The sequence below is a fragment of the Canis aureus genome, chromosome 11, assembly GCF_053574225.1.
Source record: "Canis aureus isolate CA01 chromosome 11, VMU_Caureus_v.1.0, whole genome shotgun sequence".
Taxonomy (NCBI): domain Eukaryota; kingdom Metazoa; phylum Chordata; class Mammalia; order Carnivora; family Canidae; genus Canis; species Canis aureus.
This window is the reverse complement of record NC_135621.1, coordinates 14,538,546-14,561,337: the sequence shown is the minus strand read 5'-3', so window position 1 is coordinate 14,561,337 and position 22,792 is coordinate 14,538,546. Positions and strand designations below refer to the sequence as shown.

At 39.4% G+C, this 22,792-nt stretch overlaps 1 protein-coding gene across 6 annotated transcripts in view; it reads left to right on the top strand.

Moving 5' to 3' along the window:
- Positions 1-22,792, top strand: part of PTPRB (protein tyrosine phosphatase receptor type B) — a 119,046-nt gene that overhangs the window by 34,091 nt on the left and 62,163 nt on the right. For 5 of the 6 annotated variants that reach the window (XM_077913830.1, XM_077913834.1, XM_077913832.1 and 2 more), the window contains 6 exons: positions 9,546-9,821; positions 10,700-10,957; positions 12,650-12,913; positions 14,654-14,923; positions 16,774-17,034; positions 21,370-21,636. In XM_077913830.1, coding sequence (XP_077769956.1) covers positions 9,546-9,821; positions 10,700-10,957; positions 12,650-12,913; positions 14,654-14,923; positions 16,774-17,034; positions 21,370-21,636 — 1,596 coding nt within the window. The remainder of the gene's footprint in view (positions 1-9,545; positions 9,822-10,699; positions 10,958-12,649; positions 12,914-14,653; positions 14,924-16,773; positions 17,035-21,369; positions 21,637-22,792) is intronic. The other variant, XM_077913833.1, reaches the window with a different exon arrangement.

The window sequence follows — 22,792 nt, the reverse complement described above, 5'->3', positions numbered from 1 at the left end:
GCTGGACCACTCTGCCTAAAATTCTCTAGAACAAAGTTGTAGTTTCTCCTTTTAGATACTAATTCACTGGAATCCCCCTGGGCCATCCATTTATTTCTGTACTTGAATGCAGGCCAAGGGCACTTGAGTTGGTTTAAATGAAACTTTAGAGTTTTCATTTAGAACCTTTTGGGGGGGCTTGTTTCTTCCCACAAATAAGTAGTTTTCCAGTATCTAAAATGGCTTCGAGCACATGATATTCAATAAATATTGATTAAATGGATAGACAGATGGATGAATGAATGGCTAGATGAATGGGGGATAGATAGATAACGAATGAATAAAATGAATATTTTAGGTAAAATGAAGAATATATGTATTCAAAAAATATGATATCTTCTCCTTGGGTTATAAGTAGGTTATAAAACCCAGAGAAGTGGTGGTCTGGTAATAGAGAGCTTCACTTATATGAAGACCATCTTTATAGTATATGCCTTCTTGTTAGGCAGTTTCAGCTACTTAATAATCTAGAACAAAGCGTGAAAACAATTAGATCTTTTAATATAGCTAATTCCTTTGTCTTTAGTAAGAAACACTTTAGGAGCATTAATTACCAAGTCACCGTATCAGCTATTATATCCATTTCAAAATATTATTTATTGTATTAATTTACTAGAGCTTCTATGACAAAATACCAGACCACGTGACTTAAATAATAGAAATTTATTTTCTGATGATTCTGGAGGCTAGAAGTCCCAGGTCAAGGTGTCGGCAGCTTTTTTTTCTGAGGATTCTCTAATTGGCTTGCAGATGGCTGCCCTTTTTTGCTGTATCCTGCCATGCTCATCCCCCTGTCTGGTCATCTGTGTTCTGGAAGGACACCCGTCATATCGGATTAGGGCCCACCCTAACCGCCTCATTTTGACTTCATTACCTCTTTAAAGGCCTTATCTCCAAATACAGTCACATTCTAAAGTCCTAGGGGGTTAGGGTTCCAACACATGAATTTTAGAGGGACACAATCCAGAGCTTTAAACATAAGTCAACCACTTCTCAATACTGTCTGTGAGCTACCTGCATCAAAATCTTTAGCAGAACTCCTTATAAAAGCACATATGTTCTTGGTTTCTAGTCCACATATAATGAATGTAGAAGAAGCAGAGCCTCGGGTGTCTGATTTTAAACAAATTATCACAGTGAATCGTTGCACAGCGAAGTTCAAGAGCCATTGACATAGTTTTTCTATCATTTATTGGCATTAATTTTTTTAAGATTTTATTTTTTTATTCATGAGAGACACAGAGAGAGAGGCAGAGACACAGGCAGAGGGAGAAGCAGGCTCCACGCAGGGAGCCCGACGTGGGACTTGATCCTGGGTCTCCAGTATCAGGCCCTGGGCTGAAGGCGGCGCTAAACCGCTGAGCCACCCAGGCTGCCCCCCCCCCTTTTTTTTTAAGATTTTATTTACTTACGTTGGCATTAAGATTCTGATACCATTCCTCTTTAGGCATGGCTAAATTTATAATACCTGAGAATATTTATTATCTTAACCAGGAAGGAAATAACACTCGAGTAAACTTACGACACACTCGGTATGTGACAAACACTGTTCTAGAATTTATGTACGAACTCAAAATCACCCTGTAATGTAGGCGTTATATGTATTATCATCCCCATTTTATAAATTAGGAAACAGGCCTGGAGAGATTAGTGACTTGCTCGGAGCAACTTGGTTAGCAAGTGTTGGAAAAGGCTGTTTGGGGGAACCCAGCTCTCAACCGTGATGCAACCTGCCCCTTCCCAGCACTCCCTAGAAAGAAAATTTAATGGTATGTGGTCAGTCTAATATGTATTTTATACTTTTACCTACTGAATAAAGTAGGTGGAAGGATTTTAGATACTATAAAAGCACAAGACAAATAGAGCAAGTTTACTATGATTACTTTCAGTTGGAGGTAAGATTGACATTCATGAGAATTAACGAATCACAAACCACACAGCTAGTATGGTCGAACCAGGACTTGTACCCACGTTTGCTGGCTCAACTCCAGTTCTTCCCACTACTCTGCAGAACGGATATAACATTTAAGTTGGTATTATTCCTTCAAATTACCAGATGGCATTTTGTTACTACTTTTCAAGTCAACTTTTAAAGAAGAAAAAGTATATGACAAATTACCTTAAATCTATGTATATGTAGCCTGCACGAGGACGGAAAAGTGATTAAATGTGTTTTAGTGCGAAGAAATTATAAGCAGCTCTTAATTTTCAATTGTGTGGAACTTCTGGTGATGGATTTTAATACTTAGCCATTGAGCCATTGACAGTCTACTTGTCTCAGGAATTCTAAGTTCAGGCTGAGCTATGAATATGCAATGAACCAACCTAGTGCTCTGAACTTGATCTCCTTTTGAGGGTTTGGGAAGCTGCTTCCATCAGCCTGGCTTCCGCTGGTGGCCATGACATTCTACGGCTCAGCAAGAAAGATGTAAGATCTTGTTTGCCCAGACAGTATAAGAGAAGAACAAAGAATCATTTTTTCACCTTCCATTTCCAGACATCAATTTGCTGGAATCCCCCTGGGGGATAAAGGATAATTTTGTAGGAGAACTCAAGCCCGTGCTATCTGTATGGATGTGTACCAGGGAAGATGAACATATGCCCCTAACCATATAATATGCAAATAAAGTTTGCATATAGATTTCCAGGAATTTTTGGTGTTGGTTTTGCTTTCCTTTTATATGAAAAAAACTCACGTTAAAAAAGCAAACAGAGCAGTATAATTAACTACCATGTGCTCGGCAGCTACCTTCAACAGTTACCCACTGATCACCGATCTTATTTCAGCTGTATCTCCACCCTCCCCGACCCCCCACCATTCTGACGCAATCCAAGCCATCTTCTGATTCCACGTATACATATTTCACACATTTCGGAAAGATAAGAGTTATTTTCATGTAAGCACTGTCTCACTGTATACCTAACATTAACAGTAAGGTTGATGGGGATCCCTGGGTGGCGCAGCGGTTTGGCGCCTGCCTTTGGCCCAGGGCGTGATCCTGGAGACCCGGGATCGAATCCCACATCGGGCTCCCGGTGCATGGAGCCTGCTTCTCCCTCTGCCTGTGTCTCTGCCTCTCTCTCTCTCTGTATCTGTCATAAAAAAAAAAAACAAAAAAAAAAAACAGTAAGGTTGAGAGGCACACAGTAGGTGCTTGATCATGAGTTTCTACACAGGGGAAGCCTTCTGGGCAGCAGTGTGGTTGGCAGGAGAGACCAAGGGCCTTCTCGTGATGCGGCGTTTATGTAGCACTCTAGATACTACTGGGAAAGTCTCAGTTGTGCGTATGGAGAATTGGAGCGAGGCTGCCCAAGGACACCCTGGGGATGGCGGTGTCGAGGTTTCCATCGGTGCTCACCTGACCCGTGCTCACTAGAGGCAGTCGGCTGCTCTCCCACTCCACCACCCTCCTTCTCTCGCGTCTCTAAATCCTACTTTGAACTTCCAAGCTCCCTCCAACCCATGTCCTTCATGGAGCCAACCTGTTTGACCTCAGTCCTCAGCTGTCACTCGCATCTGCACATCCAGTGGAGTTGCTGGCCGGGGTGACTCTTCACAGCAAGGACAGCCGCAGCGTGGACGCCAGCCGTTTACCACGAGCTCACTGGCTGCTGGGGCCAAGCCTCACCTTTGCCTCCATCCCCCCTCAACACTTACTACTCTGTGCAGTTGGTGCTGTTGGGTCTTACAGATGCGGAAACTGAGCTCCAGTGAGCTTCGGCCACGTGCCCGGTCACCACTGTAAGTGACAGTGATGGGATGTGGAGCCACGTCCAGTGTGACATTAGAGCCAGCCTCCCTGGGACTTCACCTTTTGTTTACCTGTTCCACGTAATACCTTAAGCGCCCAAGTAGGCTGGAGGCTCCCAGAAGAGCATCTATGACTTACGTACCCGGGGCCCCAAAATGATGAGCCTCGGGGGAACAAGGCATCCCACCTGCTATGAATGATGATGCAAATAACTGTGAAAACGGCTTTAATTACCCCTTCCAGGATCTTAAGACCTGGAAAGTCCACGGCTACCTGAACATCACCTCTAGTGTATGAAGTCAATAAATCAAATGCATGTTACTCTGGTGAATTCTCACACTATAGTATGTCATCTTAAAAGAAGTCAGGAAGCCAACCATAGCCAGCAACAATCACAAAGTAAAAGAAAATTGTCTCTCTATAAATATATCTAATTAACCGCTGATTGTGAGCAATTGCTTTTTCACTTTGCTCTCCTTCCCGTTTTCAAAAACGCACCAACCGCCCCCATCCCCCCATTTGTGGCTTTTGCTGTACCTTCACCTTGATTTCCATGAGAAAAATCCCATTTATTGTGTAGGAATAGTTGGTGTCCAGTGCATTTTATGTAGAGTGCTACATAAATGCAGCTTCCAGCCTCCTAGCCACCCTGCTTTTAACTAGAAAATAATCCCAGTTTTGGTAGTTACAGAAATGGGCCCTATAATTACTAAAAAGATAGATCTCTTGGCCTAGAGTTAGCGGTGAAGGTTAAGGTGCAGGGATGGGGAATAATATCCTGTTTGAGGAGACCTTGAATGCCTCCAGAGAAACTTAGACTTCATCTCACAGGGAGATCTTGGGGCCATAAGAAGGATGAGGATGGTGATGGGGAAGATAGACAATGTAGAGAAAACAGTAGAGAAGATGGAAACAGTAGAGAAAAGATGGAAAATAAGGAAGACACCCAGAAAACTCTGGAGCAACTCAGACACCAGGCAGTGGGATCCCAGGTAAAGGCAGCAAGATTAGGGAAACAAAAGGAAGAGCGGAGAAAAAAATGTTTTTTAAAGAATCCAGAGTAACTTTCACAGCCACAGAATTCGGTTTAGCTGTGGTTAGTGTTGTTAATCATTTTATCTCTGCTACAACGTTCAGACCATCGAATGGAAATTCTATGAATTTACCGATTATTTTCCATAGACCTCTGGTTTGAGGATTGTATTATTACACTGAAGATGCATTGAAGACATCACCTGTCCCAGGGTGGCTTGGGCAGGTGTACTACTTGTTATGTGTGTGTGATATAAATGAGACACTTGACACCTTCGACCTCCTGCTCCATCTGAGAAAGCAAATTGTAAGCTATCAGCTCCAACCCAGGGACACTGTGATGCTATCAGGACTTCAAGAAAAGCTTTTGGCACTAACCCATGAATGGCCTGCGATCTTGTTAAAACGCTGAATTTATTTCCAAAATAAATGCTATCATTTCAAATTCTAAGCAACAGAAACCCCCATATCACTAAATAATCATGTATTCGTGGCCATACAAAGGCATTTTTAAAGCAGGTGTTACTTGCTATTTGTATGCAAGTATGTATGTATGTATGAGATGCTCCTTCCTGAGTCCCATTTTTTAAAAAGGGAAACAAAGAAGACATCATCTTGGTTCAGAAATCCAGCCGAACTTCATCTTACCCTCAAAGAACGGAAAAATTAGGTCGACATCAAGACCACTTACGAAATCCTCAGGCTTCCTGATACTAGTAGATTCATGGAAACATAGCAGCTATTTTAAATATCGCAGAACTTTACCTTTGACATTCCGTACTCCAGGTCTGTCTGAAACCGAGAAGCACAAAGATGTCTCAAATTTATGGCTAAAGATACATCTATGATACATCGGCTGCGATTAAATTACTGCTTTGTGGTTTTCAACGGTTCTCGTGGTTTATAAAACTTCACTAGTCACACATAAGAGGGATACATGGAAAAGCCAGGGAGGCTGCCAATGCGCATCCGTGGGCTTTGGCACCTGTAGCCATCGGTGTGAATTGTGTAAGTCAAGCAGGGTTTCCGAATTACAGGCAATCTGTCATATGAGCAAAAGATTCCGTACATATAACTACATTTTCAAATAGTGTTAGAAATCTCTCTCTTGCATTCATATATGTGGGTGTGTGTATATATATATACATATGAAATTCATGTGTATATAAGTATATATGTAATATATATGAAATTCACTTATATCTACATAATATAGACGTAATTCATATAAATATATGTATATATGAATACATTCATTTTATAATTTTATACATACATATAAATACATATAAACACATATAATACATTTTATATATACATATAAATATATGTATTTATGAATACATATATATATGAATTAGCACCCCTTTTGGAGGCACCTAATTTGTTTCTAATAAAATATTGAGAACTTTTTAAAAATTATTATTATTACAGCAGTTTTCCTTGGGCTGAGGCTGAAAAGCAGTCTGAAAACTCTGTAACTTCTGCAGCATTGGTAGCAAGCGTGGCCAAGTGCCAGCCCAGGACTTTATCACAGTATAAATGGAGTTTTAAGTGTTTGTTTCCAGCGCAGGTTCTCGCAGCCCAGGCACTTCCCAGCCTTATTGTTCCTTTGTTCTAGCGGATGTACAAAGGATTGACTGTTTTGTTTTCTGGCTCAGAGAGATTAGATAAAGTCTGCATTTCTGAACTTCGCCCTGTACGCACGCAACCTTAAAATTCATTTTCTCTAGCTTCTATTTTGCAGATTATATATGGCTTAGGTTTTACTGATCATACTGTGATCTTCTTTAACCCTTATCTGGCTTGTAGCCATCAGCGACAGTATTGATCTGGTCCGAGCTATCGCTGCAAAGCAGCCGTCCCTCTCACCCTTGTCCTCAAAATGCCTCTTCCGCAAAAATGTGTCATCTCGATCGGCTGTGACAAGGTTGTTCTTGACTTTCATTGGCTTCCAGAATCTCCTGGTAGTGAAGTACCTTATTCTTGCCGGGCAACAATAACAACAAAAAACTTTCTGGGAGGGGAAATTCTGTTCTTTCTTCTTGTTACACGTTCTTAATTACAGACTATGCTATTGGATAGGATAGAAAAATGTAAATAATATTGCCAGGAAAAAAAAAAAACGGCTGTTTTTCCTCAAGAACCTATAAATGAGAATCATCTTGGGAATTTTTAAATTTTATCTTAGTAGTTAGAAAGTTAGGTCATGGGAATAAGCTGATAAGATTTTATCAAGTTTTTGTGTTTTTCTTCATGAAGAAGGCAATTGAGGCTATTAGTTTAGCTTTAAAAAATTGTATCCCACAATTTTTTAAATTCCACTGCCTCTAACTTTTCAGTGATTCAGAGGAAGCCCTTTTTTATGATCAAGTAGGGAGCATAAGTTCATATTACTTATGCCAGGTAACACCGGCTGTATACTTCCTTAAAACACCCGAGAAGACAGATCTGATTATGACACTGCCCAGACAGACGGGCGGGGGAATTGGGGGGTGGAGGCTTACATCGGGGGAGTAACTTGTCCAAAGTCTCATGACTAATACATGATGGACCCGAGGATCTGAACCAGGTTCTATCTGACCCCAAAGCCCACACCCTCTGCCACTACGTTTCTCTGCTTCCGTGGTGGGACCTCCTCCTGTTTACAGAAATAATAACAACAACAGTAGCTGACATTGAACACCTGCTATGTGCCAGACACCATTCTAAGGGCTCTTGATAAGACACTCAATTTAACCTTCGTAGATATCTTGCCAAAAAGGTGGTATTATTATCAGCCTTGCATAGATGAGCCGGTGGAGACACAGAAAGCTTAAGGAATTGCCCGAAGTACCCAGCTACAGAACAGGAGAGTCAAATTCAGGCCCATGCTGTCAGACTACAGAGCCCGCCCTCTTCAGGTGAACCTCTGCTGTGCTGGGGCATCAGCCACACAACCTGGCGCTTTGGACTCTGAACTACCGCTGTCTCAGCTTCCTTGTCAGCTGACATTTATATTGTTATTAGTTCTTGTATTATAAAATGTTATGTGGCTTGTGGGCTTTTTGCAGTATGATGTACTCATATAAAAACACAAAAAAAGACATTAGATTGGCCATAATCTGTAGTTAGCTTATGAGTCGTGTCTCTATGTGACCCATAGAGAGTCATAGGAGCTATCTGGCCATAAATACCTTTTTTTTATATATAAGATTTTTTATTTATTTACTCATGAGAGACACACAGAGAGAGGCCAGAGACACAGGCAGAGGGAGAAGCAGGCCCCATGCAGGGAGCCCGACATGGGACTTGATCCCAGGACTCCAGGATCATGCCCTGGGCTGAAGGCGGTGCTAAACCGCTGAGCCACCCTAAATACCTTTTTAATACAGAATAAGGTTACCTTGTTCCTATCTGTAGTAATGTCAGTCACAGCAAACATCTTAAAACAGACTGTTCTAAGAAGATTCTAGAATCTGAAGTTATTTCGTGAGCAAAATAGAATTTACCAAGATGTAGATAAGAACTGAAATCCCTGTAGCCTTGCCACTAAAACATCTGACCTGGCTTTGAACTTTAGCCTCCAATATCTTGATCCGACTTTCTAGATCAAGAACCAAGTTGGATTTCTGAAAATTACTCGTATATAAATGTCTCTCAATGCCGCTATTCCCTGCATTCAGGGTAGGGAGGGCCTTCTTTCTCTGATGGCCCCACTGCATCATAGAATGGCTGATCATTCATACTATTGACGTCGTTCCTAACCCAGGGACAAGGTGCTCATCCTATTTCAAGTTCCACGGTGAAGATTCAGTACACTGGACAACACGGGAAATGGGAAATGGGACTCCTCAAACTCACCCAACTCTCACCCAACTCTCACCCAACTCTCGTTGAACCTAAGTGAACAAGCTAGGTGCAGGACCAACCCCCTCCACCCACTCTGGAGGCTTCAGCAGCTCCAAAACATCCCCGAACTTAAATCGAGAAAATCTAAGGACAGAGGGAATCCCAGGTGTGGGGAGAATTCATTTTTACAAGCAACCTAGGCTAAGCTCATAATCAGGTCTATATTTTTTGTGGTTTTATGATATTTAAAAACAACCCAAAGTCATATATATATATATATATATATATATTTAACTCCCCAAATCCACAACCTAAAAAAGAAAAAGTTTGATACACATTTCAAACTATTTCTTAGTATCTGTATTTCCTGTTGAGATGTTTAGTACTTATCCAGGCATAGCCTGGGTGTTTGTCAGTGTGTGGTAAGTGCTAACCTTCCAAGCCAAAGAAAATATAACCTTACTTGGAATTCTAAGCTCAGAGCTGTCTTAACAAAAAAGTTTTATTAGAAAAAGAAGTTTGGGGATCCCTGGGTGGCGCAGCGGTTTAGCGCCTGCCTTTGGCCCAGGGCGCGATCCTGGAGACCCGGGATCGAATCCCACGTCGGGCTCCCGGTGCATGGAGCCTGCTTCTCCCTCTGCCTATGTCTCTGCCTCTCTCTCTCTCACTGTGTGCCTATCATAAATAAATAAAAATTAAAAAAAAAAAGAATTAAAAAAAAAGAAAAAGAAGTTTGTATGATGAGAAGCTAAGTGGAGTAATACCGATTTGTTTCACGGGCAGCAGATTCTTCAAAGTTTTTAAGGAAAAAGAATCTGGGTTACAGCAAACTAGCATGTGTCTGCAAAAGCCTTGAAGCCATGTTCTCTCTTTTGGATTTTTGCCTTGCAGATCCTTTACCACCTGCTAAGTTTGAAGTCAATGAAGAGAAGACGACTTCAACGAGCTTGCATGTTTGGTGGACTCCTTCTTCTGGAAAAGTCACCTGGTATGAGATAGAGTTGTTTGACAATGACCAAAAGATACAGGAGACTCAAATTCAAGAAAGTACTTCATTGAACGAACATACATTTTTTAACCTCACTGCTGGTAGTAAATACAGTATTGCCATCACAGCTGTTTCTGGAGAGAAACGTTCCCTTACAATTTACACCAATGGATCCACAGGTAAGACTTGCTTACAGATAGTTGAGTATTTATTGTCTATAATAATCCCTTTTAGGATTATATTAAAATTGAAGAGATAGAAGTAAGATTGCCTCCAGACCAAAGATGGTACATAGGGAGGTAGGTGGGTAGGTAGATAGATAGACGAGTGCCGCGCAGTATGGTGGGAAAGCTAGACTAAAAATAAGGAGATGTGGCTGTGCTGCTAGCTTGCTAGGTGATTTTGAACAAGTTCTGGGACTTCTCTGGACCTGGATTTTCTCCAAAATGAAGTAGATGTTTCCTAATGGCCTTTCTAACTCAAATCTTAGGCAACAGCAGTTTCTACCTCAGTTTCTGATTTTGTTCCATAATGTGTATGGCCATTAGTGTTTTTCTCCTGTGTGATGCTCTTCTCATAACATCAAGTCATGATGTTTCCTACATTCTCTGACATCTGGAACTAGTGTCTTCTTGCACCCACACATCCAGATGTCAACGACATGCTTCACCTCCTTCCATGAAACACTGTCCTTCTGATCATGGTCTCTCCTCTCATTTTCTCTCTGGCTTTCTTGCTATTTTTCTGTTTTTCATCTTCCGTAGTTCTTCTCTCTTGTCTCTCTTTGCTGCTCAGCCATGTCATACTTTATTGGCAAAAATTACCCTAATACCTATTAAGTAGGGGAGAGGTAAACTATGATGTAGCTTTAGGTGCGGACTTTGAAAAAAGCATTAATTCAGATTCCAGTGAAATTTCAACAACGCTGTTTTCATTACTTTTTGCACAAATGAGATGTACAGAAGCATACCTAAAGGTGTGATTTCCAACTAAATGTGTCTCTGTCTTCTATAAGGAATTATGAGTGACCCTTTGGAAATGCATTTTGTTTTCCCAGTGCCATCCCCAGTGAAAGATATCAATATTTCAGCAAAAACCAATTCTCTCCTGATTTCCTGGTCCCATGGCTCTGGGAATGTGGAAAGCTACCAGCTGATGCTGATGGATAAAGGGAACCTCGTTTGTGGCAATGTCATGGACAAACATGCTACTTCCCACAGTTTTAATGACCTGATACCTGGCCACCTCTATAACCTGACCATTGTGACCGAGGCTGCAGGGCTGCAAAACTACAGATGGAAACTGGCCAGGACAAGTGAGTTCCACTAACTAGCTAAACAAAAATAAAGCTCAAATCATTGAAATGTTTAATAACCACGGCTTATTATATTACTGAGATAATGCTAATATGAGACAAATTGAAATTTATATGTTATAGAAGGCCTTTAAGATGTACCCAATCTTCTATTCAGAAAAAGAGGGATTCCCTTGTATTCTAAATTTTAGACCAGCCTGAAGTAGTAGCAAAGTTAACCACTGATACAGTCTCAGCTTGTCTTTTTAGTATTCTGACCTCTTTGGTAAGGATTCTTACCTCCTTTTCTTAAATAAGCATCTGTTGCCTTTGTGACATCACTTACAATGAGCCAAGATTTGTTTTCTTGGTGCTATATGAAGACCTGCTCCTGTGAAACAGCCATTTCTTAAATGCTGTGTCCAAGAAAACATGTCCTACAGAAGCTATTCTCACAGCCTAACATAGCCAGATACACTAATCTGTGCTAAATTTTAATGAATAATTCATGTACACATTCAATCATTTAGTATCTATTGAGTATAAACTACATGCTAGGCATTGTGGATATAACAGTGCCCAAGAAGGCCAAAGTCTTTGCCCTTATGCAACTCACATTCCAGTGGATTCTAATGCTTCTAGTGGGTCTAATGTGTTAATAAATTCCCTTTCTCAGTAAGTTATCTAATTTTAAGAGAAACTTTTAGGTATGTAGTGCCTTAGAAATTACTCTAATGGGAAGAGCTCTTGGCACTACCAGAGATTGATGGGAAAAATATTTGGGGGGCACATGTACATTTACATACCTTCCACATCACACCTCAAAGATGTATAGATGTTCCCAAAAAAACGTGCCATATATCTCAGGGCGCCTACTGGCTCAGTTGGAGGAGCATGCAACTCTTGATCTCAAGGTTGTGAGTTTAAGCCCCATATTGGGTATAGAGATTGCTTAAAAATAAACTCTTTTTTTAAAAAAGTACCTTAAATAGTGCTTGCTTCAGCAGCACATATACTAAAAAGTACCTTAAATATATTTTAAGAATTGTATATATATAGCAAGAGCAAATTACACTTCTCACTGGCCTATGCAAAATCAATGTGCTGTGCCTATTTTTAAAATGAAACGTTCATTTTTATTTTGCTATTAGTGAAGACCAAAATTACAACGTAGCCAAGAGGTAGAAAAAATATTCACCAAAGTGTCTTTCTTTTGTAATCATTTTCCTTTGATGAAATAATGACACAATTCTTGAGCTTTGTCATGATTTTATATGAAAGAAAATATTTTTAACAAGCAAAATTTTGTGATGGCCAATTAGCTGACCAATCTATTGATTATGTACTTGCTATTATGAAATACATAAAGACGGGAAGAAATTAGGCAGATGACAGACTTCTTTGAGCATTCCAAGACCTCATTTGCCAGGAAGGATCCATAGGCTCAGTGAGATAGACAGAGGTGGCCAGGGTTGCCCAGTTGGACAGCAGCCAAGTCTGAGCCAGAATCCAGGCTCCTGACTCCCATGTTTATGCTCTTTCCACCAGCCAGACAGCCTTTCTTTGATTTTGCCGTATTATTTTTACTCAAAGTTGTTGCTTTCTTCTGAGCAAGGAATGTGGCTTTCGGGGATTAAGATACAGGTCAAGATTTGGCCATAAAACTGGTACAATATACTGAGTTAAAGTGTCTTTTCCTGTCTTCCCATTTAGCCCCCATGGAAGTATCAAATCTGAAGGTGACAAACGATGGCACTTCGACCTCTCTAAAAGTCAAATGGCAAAGACCTTCTGGAAATGTGGATTCCTACAACATTACTCTGTTTCACCAAAGGACTATAAAAGAATCCAGAGTATTAGCACCCCAGTTTACTGAAACTCAATTTAAAGACTTAACCCCTGGACGACTTTATCAAGTTACCATCAGCTGTGTCTCTGGTGAATTGTCTGCTCAGAAGATGGCAGTGGGCAGAACAGGTGAGTGTAGGGCTCCAGAATATTCCATGATTGCCCAAATCATTCTCTGATCCATCTTAGAACAGGACAATGTAAGTTAGAAGGAAAACTCTTTTCCCAGCTTGGGCAATATGGTCTACATAACTGAGGGTGCCTATGGGCCAGGGCCCCATACACAGAGTAAAACAGAGGGTTACTTGCATTCATCTGAGTTATTTAAGCAAATGTGTTTGGGGTGATTCCTGAATGATGTGTATAACTGGCTCTGCCCTGTGCTATTTCATGTCACACCACGTAAGTTGTGTGAATGCATTAGCACTGATACTAATGAATAAAACATTTCTGATCGACTCTTATAGTGAAAGCCTGTTAGCACTTACCCATGTTTTCCATAAATTATTTTATTAACTTACATCACCAGATATTTATCCAGTGCCTTCTATGTGTAAATTACTGTGCTATGAGTTTGGAAAGTTGTTAAAATGTCAGGTTCAGCAAACTACACCCTTTGGCCAAATATGGCCTGTGCCCTGTATTTGTGTAGCCCCAAGCTAAGAGTGGTTTTTATATATTTAAAAGGTTTTTTTGAAAAGAAAAAAAAGACAAATATGAGACAGGGACCATATGTGGCCTGCAAAACCTGAAATATTTACTCTGCTGACCATTGCTTTTAAGAGAATTACATTTTAACCAGACAAACGTAGACTATACACACACAAAATAAAAGTAGTACATTATAATAATAGTAATTACATTGATATTTCCATGTATCAGGCACTAACCAAACACTTTACACCATCACCATGAGAGAGGTTCTGTTATTATCATCATTTTACAGAAATTCAGAGAGATCAAGTAGCCTGTGTATAGTCATCCACACAGTAAATGGTGGAGTTGGAATTTAAACCAGAGCATTTAATTCTAGAGTCCGTTCTCTGTGCTGTTAGAGATTCTAAGTAAGAGCCATATGGTGAGAAAAACAAGAGAACAAAATTCTCACTCAGAAGATCAATAAAGATGTGTCAGAAGAAATGGTCTTTAACTGGACCTTAAAAATGTGAGGCTCTTGGCAAGTGAAGAGGGAAAGGAGGGAAGGGCATTTGAGGCAGAAGAGCCCAGGATCCCTAAAGGTCTGCAGAACATGCAATGGGAGGCCAGCGTTGGAGAGAGTGGGGGGGGGGGGGGAGGTAGGGAGGGGGGCTGCACAGAGGAGTCAGAATTAAGACCAGAAGGGTCTGATTTTGGAAAGCTGCAAATGCCACTCCCAGGACTTAATGTTTTATTCTGTAATTAATGGGGAGATTTGCATATTTTTAAGCAAAGGAATAATTAGACCAGAGTTATATTGCTTGTCAGTTGAGAAAGAGCGGGATGTCTCATGACCACAACATGCAGTGTCTCTCCCAAAAGATACCACATCCGCCAGTGTCAACATCATGAGAAGCAACATCAATATTGTCCCTAGGGCTGGGGTGCGATCAATAAAACGCAGCGCTCGTATCGCCAGGTTATTAACAGGGTTTCGGGAGATTGCATTCCTGATGTATCACCAAGATGATTTTAGCTTATGTTTCTTGAGCGTCAGATGTCTTTAAAACGAGGAGAGCACACTCATTCACAGTCCACAAACATCAGAAGAGGATAGAGATGTTTTGAATTGCAGGTATGAGGTCTCTTATTTACGGTTGCCCATGAAAAGTGAATGAACATCCTTACTTTTGGTTTTTAGAATCCCCTTTTTGATATTATTTCACCGTTTAGTTCCAGAGAAAGTTGGGAACCTGGAGGCAAACAGCAATGGTTCCACAAGGTCCCTGGTAGTGAGCTGGTCGCCCCCTGCTGGAGACTGGGAGCAGTATCGGATCCTGCTCTTCAATGATTCTGTGGTGCTGCTCAACATCACCCTGGGAAAGGATGAAACACACTACACCATAGATGACATGGGGCTCATCCCGGGAAGACAGTATGAAGTCGAAGTCACCGTGGAGAGTGGGAATCTGAAGAATTCTAAGCGTTGCCAAGGCAGGACAGGTAAGCAAATACCAACGTGTGAATGACTGTTGGAATCTTAACTTGGACCCTCTCCCGAGTAACCCCGGGGAGCTGTCAACGTAATACTCCCATGTTCCCTGAATTTGAGATGTTATGGACTTTTAGACTGAATTAGGTTTGGTGATGTTCAATTTTATCAAATTAGAATATTAAAAATTGCTTCCACTAGTAAGTCCACTCTTTTATAAAAAGGAAGACATTGTAAGCACCAAAGGAATAGGAAACAATCTGAGACTTCTTCCCACAAAAGAAGACAGTTGGCAATTTTTTTGCTAGTGATCAGTGTTAGAGAGCCATTGCCTGGACCTAATGTTGACTGATGAGGGAATTTTGTGTACCAAGGACCGGTTGTTAAAGGGAAGTGGGATATATTTGGATTTTAGGGTAGAGGAGAAAGAAGATCTGGAGACATGGGTTTTGACATTCTTGCTGTCACCACTATACTGTCATTCCTTGGGCAAGCTCACAACAACTCTGTTTCCTCATCTTTCAAATAAGAGAATTGCCCTTCCAAGCTCAATATTTCTATGACCTGGAATATTCCATACTTGGAGTGAAATTCAAATATCTTCTCTCATCTTGCCTGAGGATAAGGAAATAACTACATTGACTCAATGCTCTTCTTAGGAGAATGTCAAAGAAAAGAACCAAGGCACCTCTTGAGCTTGCCAACCAGGTCTTCCAGTAATATCTTCATTTTCCAAATATTAATATCCCTTGGATAATGATCAAAGACCTATATAAGCTTAAACCAAGCTACTTTTAGCATTTCACGGAACAAGCGTCTATGTCCTCTCCAATATTATATCTTAGTCACCTCAAATGACTTGGAATACTGTCAAGAAACAGTAGGGGCTCTTAGCGTGTTGGCGTAATTATGAAGAAAGATTTTCCTACACTGTACCTCTAGGTGAATAAGGTTAGTTGAAGTAGGCTTTGATGTAATGATCCAATTCATTTCAATGTATTAAAAAGGAAGATACAAATCTAGGGACTCAATTAGAATGGAATTAGAGGACATTTCTTTGATGCAAAAAATCAATATAATTTTACACACTTGGTTTTTCCTTAATTTTGTTTCTCTGTTGTTTTGTGGGACCAGTACTTTACTGTTAGCAATGCCTCCTAGAACTTGTAATAATAAAACTTCTTAAAGAAATCGAAACAATTTCACTTCTTTGGATAATGGGAGTCCTTAATCAAATACTGCTATGGCTTGCCAGGTGTACGACTATTACTCTCCCTTTCACGGATACATCCGTGTCCCTTCTCAGAAATGAAGGGAAGAAGCACTTTGTCTTTCTAATCTAACAGGGTAAAAAATACTCCTAACTTCACCTCAAATAATCAAATTTAGAGACCTTTCTCTCTGCTTTTGTGGATGACAAGACTGAATTCAGTATTTTCATTTCATAGAATTCATATGAAGAAATAAATACTCAAGGTAATGTGTAGTCAGAAATAAATGACTTTCCAATAGTATTCTTTTGAATCCTCCCTTCCAGATAGGTTGTATAAACAAAATTTGAGGTGCCCGGCTGGCTCAGTCGGTGGAGCACCCAACTCTTGATATCGAGGTTGTGAGTTCAAGCCCCACAGTGGGTGTAAAGATTACCTAAAAATAAAATCTTTAAAAGACATACACACACAGTTTTTGTGAATAGCTCCCCCTCTGCAACCCACCCCCCACCCCGCTCAAGAGCTCATACACGTTCAGAAAAGAAATGCTGAACTGGAACACTCCTGTGATTGGAAGAGAAGCTCACTAAAAAATACTTGAGCGTTTCTGCGTCAAACCAATGACACAGTCTCCATCACTTTTTCCTTAGTCCCCCTGGCTGTCCTCCAGCTTCGTGTCAAACATGCCAACGAGACCTCACTGGGCGTCATGTGGCAAACCCCGGCAGCAGAATGGGAGAAATACACCATTTCACTAGCTGACAGGGACCTCTTACTCATCCACAAGTCGCTCCCCAAAGATGCCAAAGAATTCACTTTTACTGACCTGGTACCTGGACGAAAATACATAGCTACAGTCACCAGTATTAGTGGAGACTTAAAAAATTCCTCTTCAACTAAAGGAAGAACAGGTAACATTGTTTATAAAGTTTAGACATTAAAAAGTATCCTGTCTACTGAATTGCTTAACATTTAATTTACAAGTGTTCCTTAAATGCCTCTGATGTACTGGTCATTGTTTATGAATTTTTTACTATTGTTGGTTTTCTCTTATGCTAATTTCAACTCTTTGTTATTTTGTTTGTTGGGTTTCTTCTTTTACTTGGTTTTATTTTTAAATGGAAAAAGAGAACAGAGAACAACTTTTCTCAGGAGTTCTGCTGCAAAGGAAAGCAGAGAAATAGGGCATCGTCCGAAAGAGGAAGTATGTTTGAAAGGAGGATTTTATTTAAGGTTAGAAGAAATAACAATATGTTTTATGCTGATGGGAATGTTCTAGAGGAGAGAGGAATGGTGATGATGTCAACAGGGTGGAAGGGTTGCTGCAGTTATTCTATGAGTAAGCAAGCTTTGGGAGCTAGAGCACAAATAAAGGAATTGGCTTTAGAAAGGAGCATGAGTAGTTTGACTTTCAGGTCAGCTGGGATAAAAAAAAAAAGAGTATCGGATGCATATGCCAGTAAGTAGAAAGATGCGGTGGTGGACAAATAGCCTTTGGTAGTGCTCTTCTTTTTCTCAGTGAAACAGGAAGCAAAGTTACAATCAAAGACTTGCTGTTCCCATCTGTACACTCTTGTTGTCCTGTATTCTGTTTCTCTCCTTTTTTCAACCCCACAAAAAATTACCACTTATCATCTCATCTTTCCTTCCTGTATCTCGCAAGTTCCGTTTGGGATTAGTTTCCCTGATTTTGGAGAACAGTCTTCAGATTTCTCTATTAGAGTTTTTCGGAACAAACTCTTTACACTTTCATTTATCTGCACGTCTTTCTATAGCTCTCAATGTTGAAAGATATTTTGCCAGGGTTACAATTCTATGCTGAAAGTTATTTTCTCTCAGCATATTGAAGATATTATTGTAGTCTTTCTGACATTTATTCTTGCTGTTTAAAAGTCAGTCTAATTTTCATTTCTCTCTGTATAATCTGTTTACTCTGACTGCTTTTGAGATTTACTCTTTGCCTTTGGTGTTCTGTTGTTTGCAGTAATAACTAGATATAGACTTCTTTATCATGCTTGAGATCATGATGATTTGTGTACTTGCAGATTAATATCTTTCATCAACCCTGGAAATTCTCAGCCGGCCATTAACTCTCTGATATTGCCTCTTGCCTTTTCTCCAGTCCCTCTCTATTCAACTTTTGGTAGTCTAGAATACATATTTTTTCATATTTTCCATGTATTTGCTCTCTGGGCTATATAGTCTGACTAATTTCCTCAGCCCTGTGTTTTAGTTCCTTAATTCTTTCTTTAGCTCCGTCTAATATTTTTTAAAATCCATCCATTGAGTTTTAAGTTTTAATTGTTAATTTCTTCACTTTCAAACATTCTCTCTGGCTCTCTTTCCAAATCTGTTTTCTGCTCTGTTGCTCTTTAGTCATATTTCCATTATCCTCCTTTATTGCAGTCAGTAAATAAACCATTTTTATTTTACCTTCTGTGTCTGATAATTCTAATATCTGAAATCTTCAGGAGCTCAATCCTGTTGTCTATTGAGTTTGCTGCCTTTTGCTCATGGTGCTTTACTTCCTTAAGTGTTTGTGATTTTTCACTATAAACTCATACATCTTGGAAACTTACTCTATGGGAATTCTTTGAGGCTTTCTTTAAAGATGGATTTTAGAAAGAATTTTCTTTTCATTTAATTCTTTGAAGTGCACAGGACTGCTATCAACCCAGACTTATTTTAACCTAAACTGTCAACTTGAAGCTTTTTTTGATCACTCAGATTTTATGAATTTGGTTTGCAAACTCACTGAAACAGTCTTGAGGTTATGAATTCTCAGCAGAAATTTTTTTCTCTAGCACCCAGTGCCAAGGGGGCTGGGGCGATATGAGGAACAGAGAGGGAATATTGATTTCACTTACATTTAGAATGTAACATTTCAGGATTTAATGTTATTCAGGTCACCCATCAGGTTCCTGAGTTTGGGAAAGTCCTACACTTTACCCCCTATTTCATAGACCCTGCAAAGCTGTAAAATCAAAGCTTAAATTTATGTTTTAAAGATGCCTTCAAGATGAAAGTATGCTTCAGTGAACCAATTACCTATCACTTACTTTTTTAGATCTCTGAGAATTCCTTACATTCTTGACAACTCACTCATACATTTACATTTTTATATTTTATCCAACAAATGTAGTTGTGTTTATTGGGGGGGGGGGGTCATGGTATGTAGCCCACTCTACTGCAGGAGTTAGAAATCCAAGGGACTGTTTTAGTCTTAAGATCATTTTCATCATTCCCAGCATTCACATTGCTGGGTCATATGGTGAGTATATTTTTAACTTTGTAAGAAACTACCAAACTGCTTTCTACAATGGTTGTAAAATGTTACATTCCCACCACCAGTGTAGGAGTTCCTCCATAATCTCAACATTACTCAGTATTACAATGGGGTTTTTTTAAACCATTTTAATAAGCATGTGATGGTATCTCACGTGATTTTGATTTGCCTTTCTCTAAGGCCTAATGGTTTTGAACATCTTTTCATATGCTTATTTACCATTCATCTATCCTCTTTGGGGAAGAACATATTTTCAAATATTTGTCCTTTTTTTGATGGGGTTGTTTGCTTTTTATCACTGAATTTTGAGAATTCTTTATATTCCAGGTATTAGTCCTTTGTCAGAAATGTGAGGTGAAATGGTTTCTCTCAGGCTGTGGCTTGTCTTTTCATTAATTGATTAGTGTATTTTGCAGGATACATTTTTAATTTTGATGTTCAATTTATCAGTTTTCTTCTTTCACGGACCATGCTTTTGGTGCCCTATTGAAGAAATCTTTGTCTTACACAAAGTCACAAAGATTTTACCTAGAATATTTACAGTTATAGGCTTTTAATTGAGGTGAATGATCCACCTTGAGTTCATTTTTATATGTGTATGAGATTTGGGTTAAGGTTTATTTCTTTGCATATGGACATCTAATAATTCCAGCCCTATTTGTTGAAAAGACTATTCTTCCTCCACTGAATTGCCCTCTCATCTCTGTTTAAAAAAAAAAATCCATGAACTATATATATGTTGATCTATTTCTGGACTCTCATTTCTGTTCCATTGATTGGTGTGTCTATCTTTTTGCCAGTATCACACTGCCTTCATTATTTTAGCTTTCTAGTAAGTCTTGAGATCAGATGATGTTACTCTTCCAGCTTTGTTCTTCTTTTTCAAAATCATTTACCATATTAATTCCTTTGCTTTCCATATGAAATTTAGAATGAGAAGTGAATCTTCTGATCCATGTACAGTACTATTTTTTAATGAGTGTATTTGTATCTTAATCCAAAAGTCAACAAACTCTGAGAGGGATTGTGCCAAGCTCCCAATCCTTTTAATTACCATAAATCAGTAAAGAGGCACAAAGATGATATATGTTGATCAAGAGCCAGCTTCAGGATCTATGTAAGATATTTTTAATGGGTAGGTTAGAAATCATAATAGTTGCTAATTAGGAAAAGGTCACAGACTCACAGGATAGACAGATCAGGCTGTGGGCTCCAGGAGTTTGTTAGCACTGTGATAATGGGCTAAATTACTTACATTTTATGGTCTTTGGTTTCCTCCTCAGTAAAGAGGATAATGAAATCATATTTATAGAGTTTGGAATGAAGATCAGGTATTATAATTTCTAAAAGCTATAGAATCTATAATTGGCACATAGCAGACACTCAGTAGTTATCACTACTAGTTGCTATGATTATTATTATTGTTATTATTATTATATGATAATATAATTTATACTGTTGTAGCATTTTAATGTATAGTAATAATGATCCTCTTCAGAATGTGCCAGTAAAGAATTAACCAGTTTCCTAAACTACAACCTAATCATCAGGTTGAAGGGATTTCCCAGTATCACCCCATAACAACCATCAGCTCAGGTAGATAATGTGGCTCTCAGTTCTCGTGAAGTAAGGACAGAGAAAATCACATAAAGTAAGCAATATTCAAAAATAACCCTTTTTTCATTATTGAAAATGTAAATTCAAAACTACTTAATAGGTATGCATCATCTCACCCATGGATCTGAAGTAATTTTGATTTCACATATAAGCAGCTTCTGTATGGGAGTAGTTTGCCATATGCCACAGGAAATAGAGCTGAGAGTCTTATAGCAAAAACATATAGATATATTTTTATCATCTTCAAGACTGTCTCCATTTTTGACTCATTTTGTTACACTTCCCTAGGGTGACTAAATGTCATCTGTTTTTTTTTTTCTTCTCTTTGTCTGCTGTGCTCTAGTGCCTGCCCAAGTGACTGGCTTGTATGTGGCCAACCAAGGGACAACCAGCAGTCTGTTTACCAACTGGACCCAAGCACTAGGAGACATAGAGTTCTATCAAGTCTTACTGATCCATGAAAACGTGGTCATCAAAAATGAAAGTGTCTCCAGCGAGACCAGCAGATACAGCTTCCACGCCCTCAAATCAGGCAGCCTCTACTCTGTGGTGGTAACAACAGTAAGCGGAGGGATCTCATCCCGACAAGTGGTGGTAGAGGGAAGGACAGGTAAGAACACATGAGAAGTCCAGAGTATATTCTAGGACTTTTCAAAGCACCCTAAAAACAGATCCATATTTGACTTTCCTAAGAGCCAAGTTTCAATACCAACCATCCACACATGTTGCTCTCCTAGGAATGGAAATGGGTGGGGGAGGTGGGGGCAGGGGAGGGGAGGCGAGAATGAATTCTCAATTTAAATCTCCCAGAACTTCTAGAATGTGTCAGAACTTCTAGAAAAACCTTTGTGGTAACATAATAGTCATTTGATGCCTAAGCTTATCCCTCATTCAGTTGATGAATTTCTTACTGTGTATGTCCCAGTTAAGATAAATAAGTAACGAGATTTTTTTTTAAGTATATTCTCTTCCTTTTCATATTCTTGTTTCAAGACATAGAAAGGAGATGATTTTCAACTTCTATGGTCCAAAAATGAGTTCATAAAATTCCCACATCACATATATTTTCATGAGCAACATTAAACAAGGGCTTAGTACCATACACCACCTAAACAATGTTCCTTGACCTTGAGGAGATCACAGTCAAATAGGACAAAGAGCTAAGTAAATAAACAAGTGTCATATGGTCGCATGTGTCAGACAAGGCTGGCACTAAAGAAGGAAATATAATTTTCTACACAAGACCAAGAAAGAATATAAATAAACAGTATAAAATTTATATTGTTTATATTGTTCTAGTTTCTTAGAAAAAAATTAAGTACATTCAGTAAAACTTTGACAATTATTGATAAACTCAGAATCAGATCAGTGACTTTGCCTACTCAGTTCTATATGATCATAAATTGGATTTCAGGCTCCTCCTTCTGTACCTCTGATACTCGGATTTTGAGTATCAACTGCAGGCATCATAGATATGTCCCTTTTTAAAAATCATGAATCTTATCTACTTAATGAACCCAAGGAACATTAACTTCCTTAGCTCTCCCAGAAAAGCAACTAAGCCATTGAAAAGATATTTCCTAGTTTTGGTAGAAATTCACTGATATGTGCCATTTTGCTCATTCTGTGGCAGCTAATATTATTACCTACATCTTTCTTCCCAATACTTTCTTTCTTCTCTGTTAGTGCTTCTTAGTACCGGCCATTGGTGTGGCATAACCAGGGCTGGAGGATTGAAAAACCTTGCTTGGGAATCAGGAGGCCTA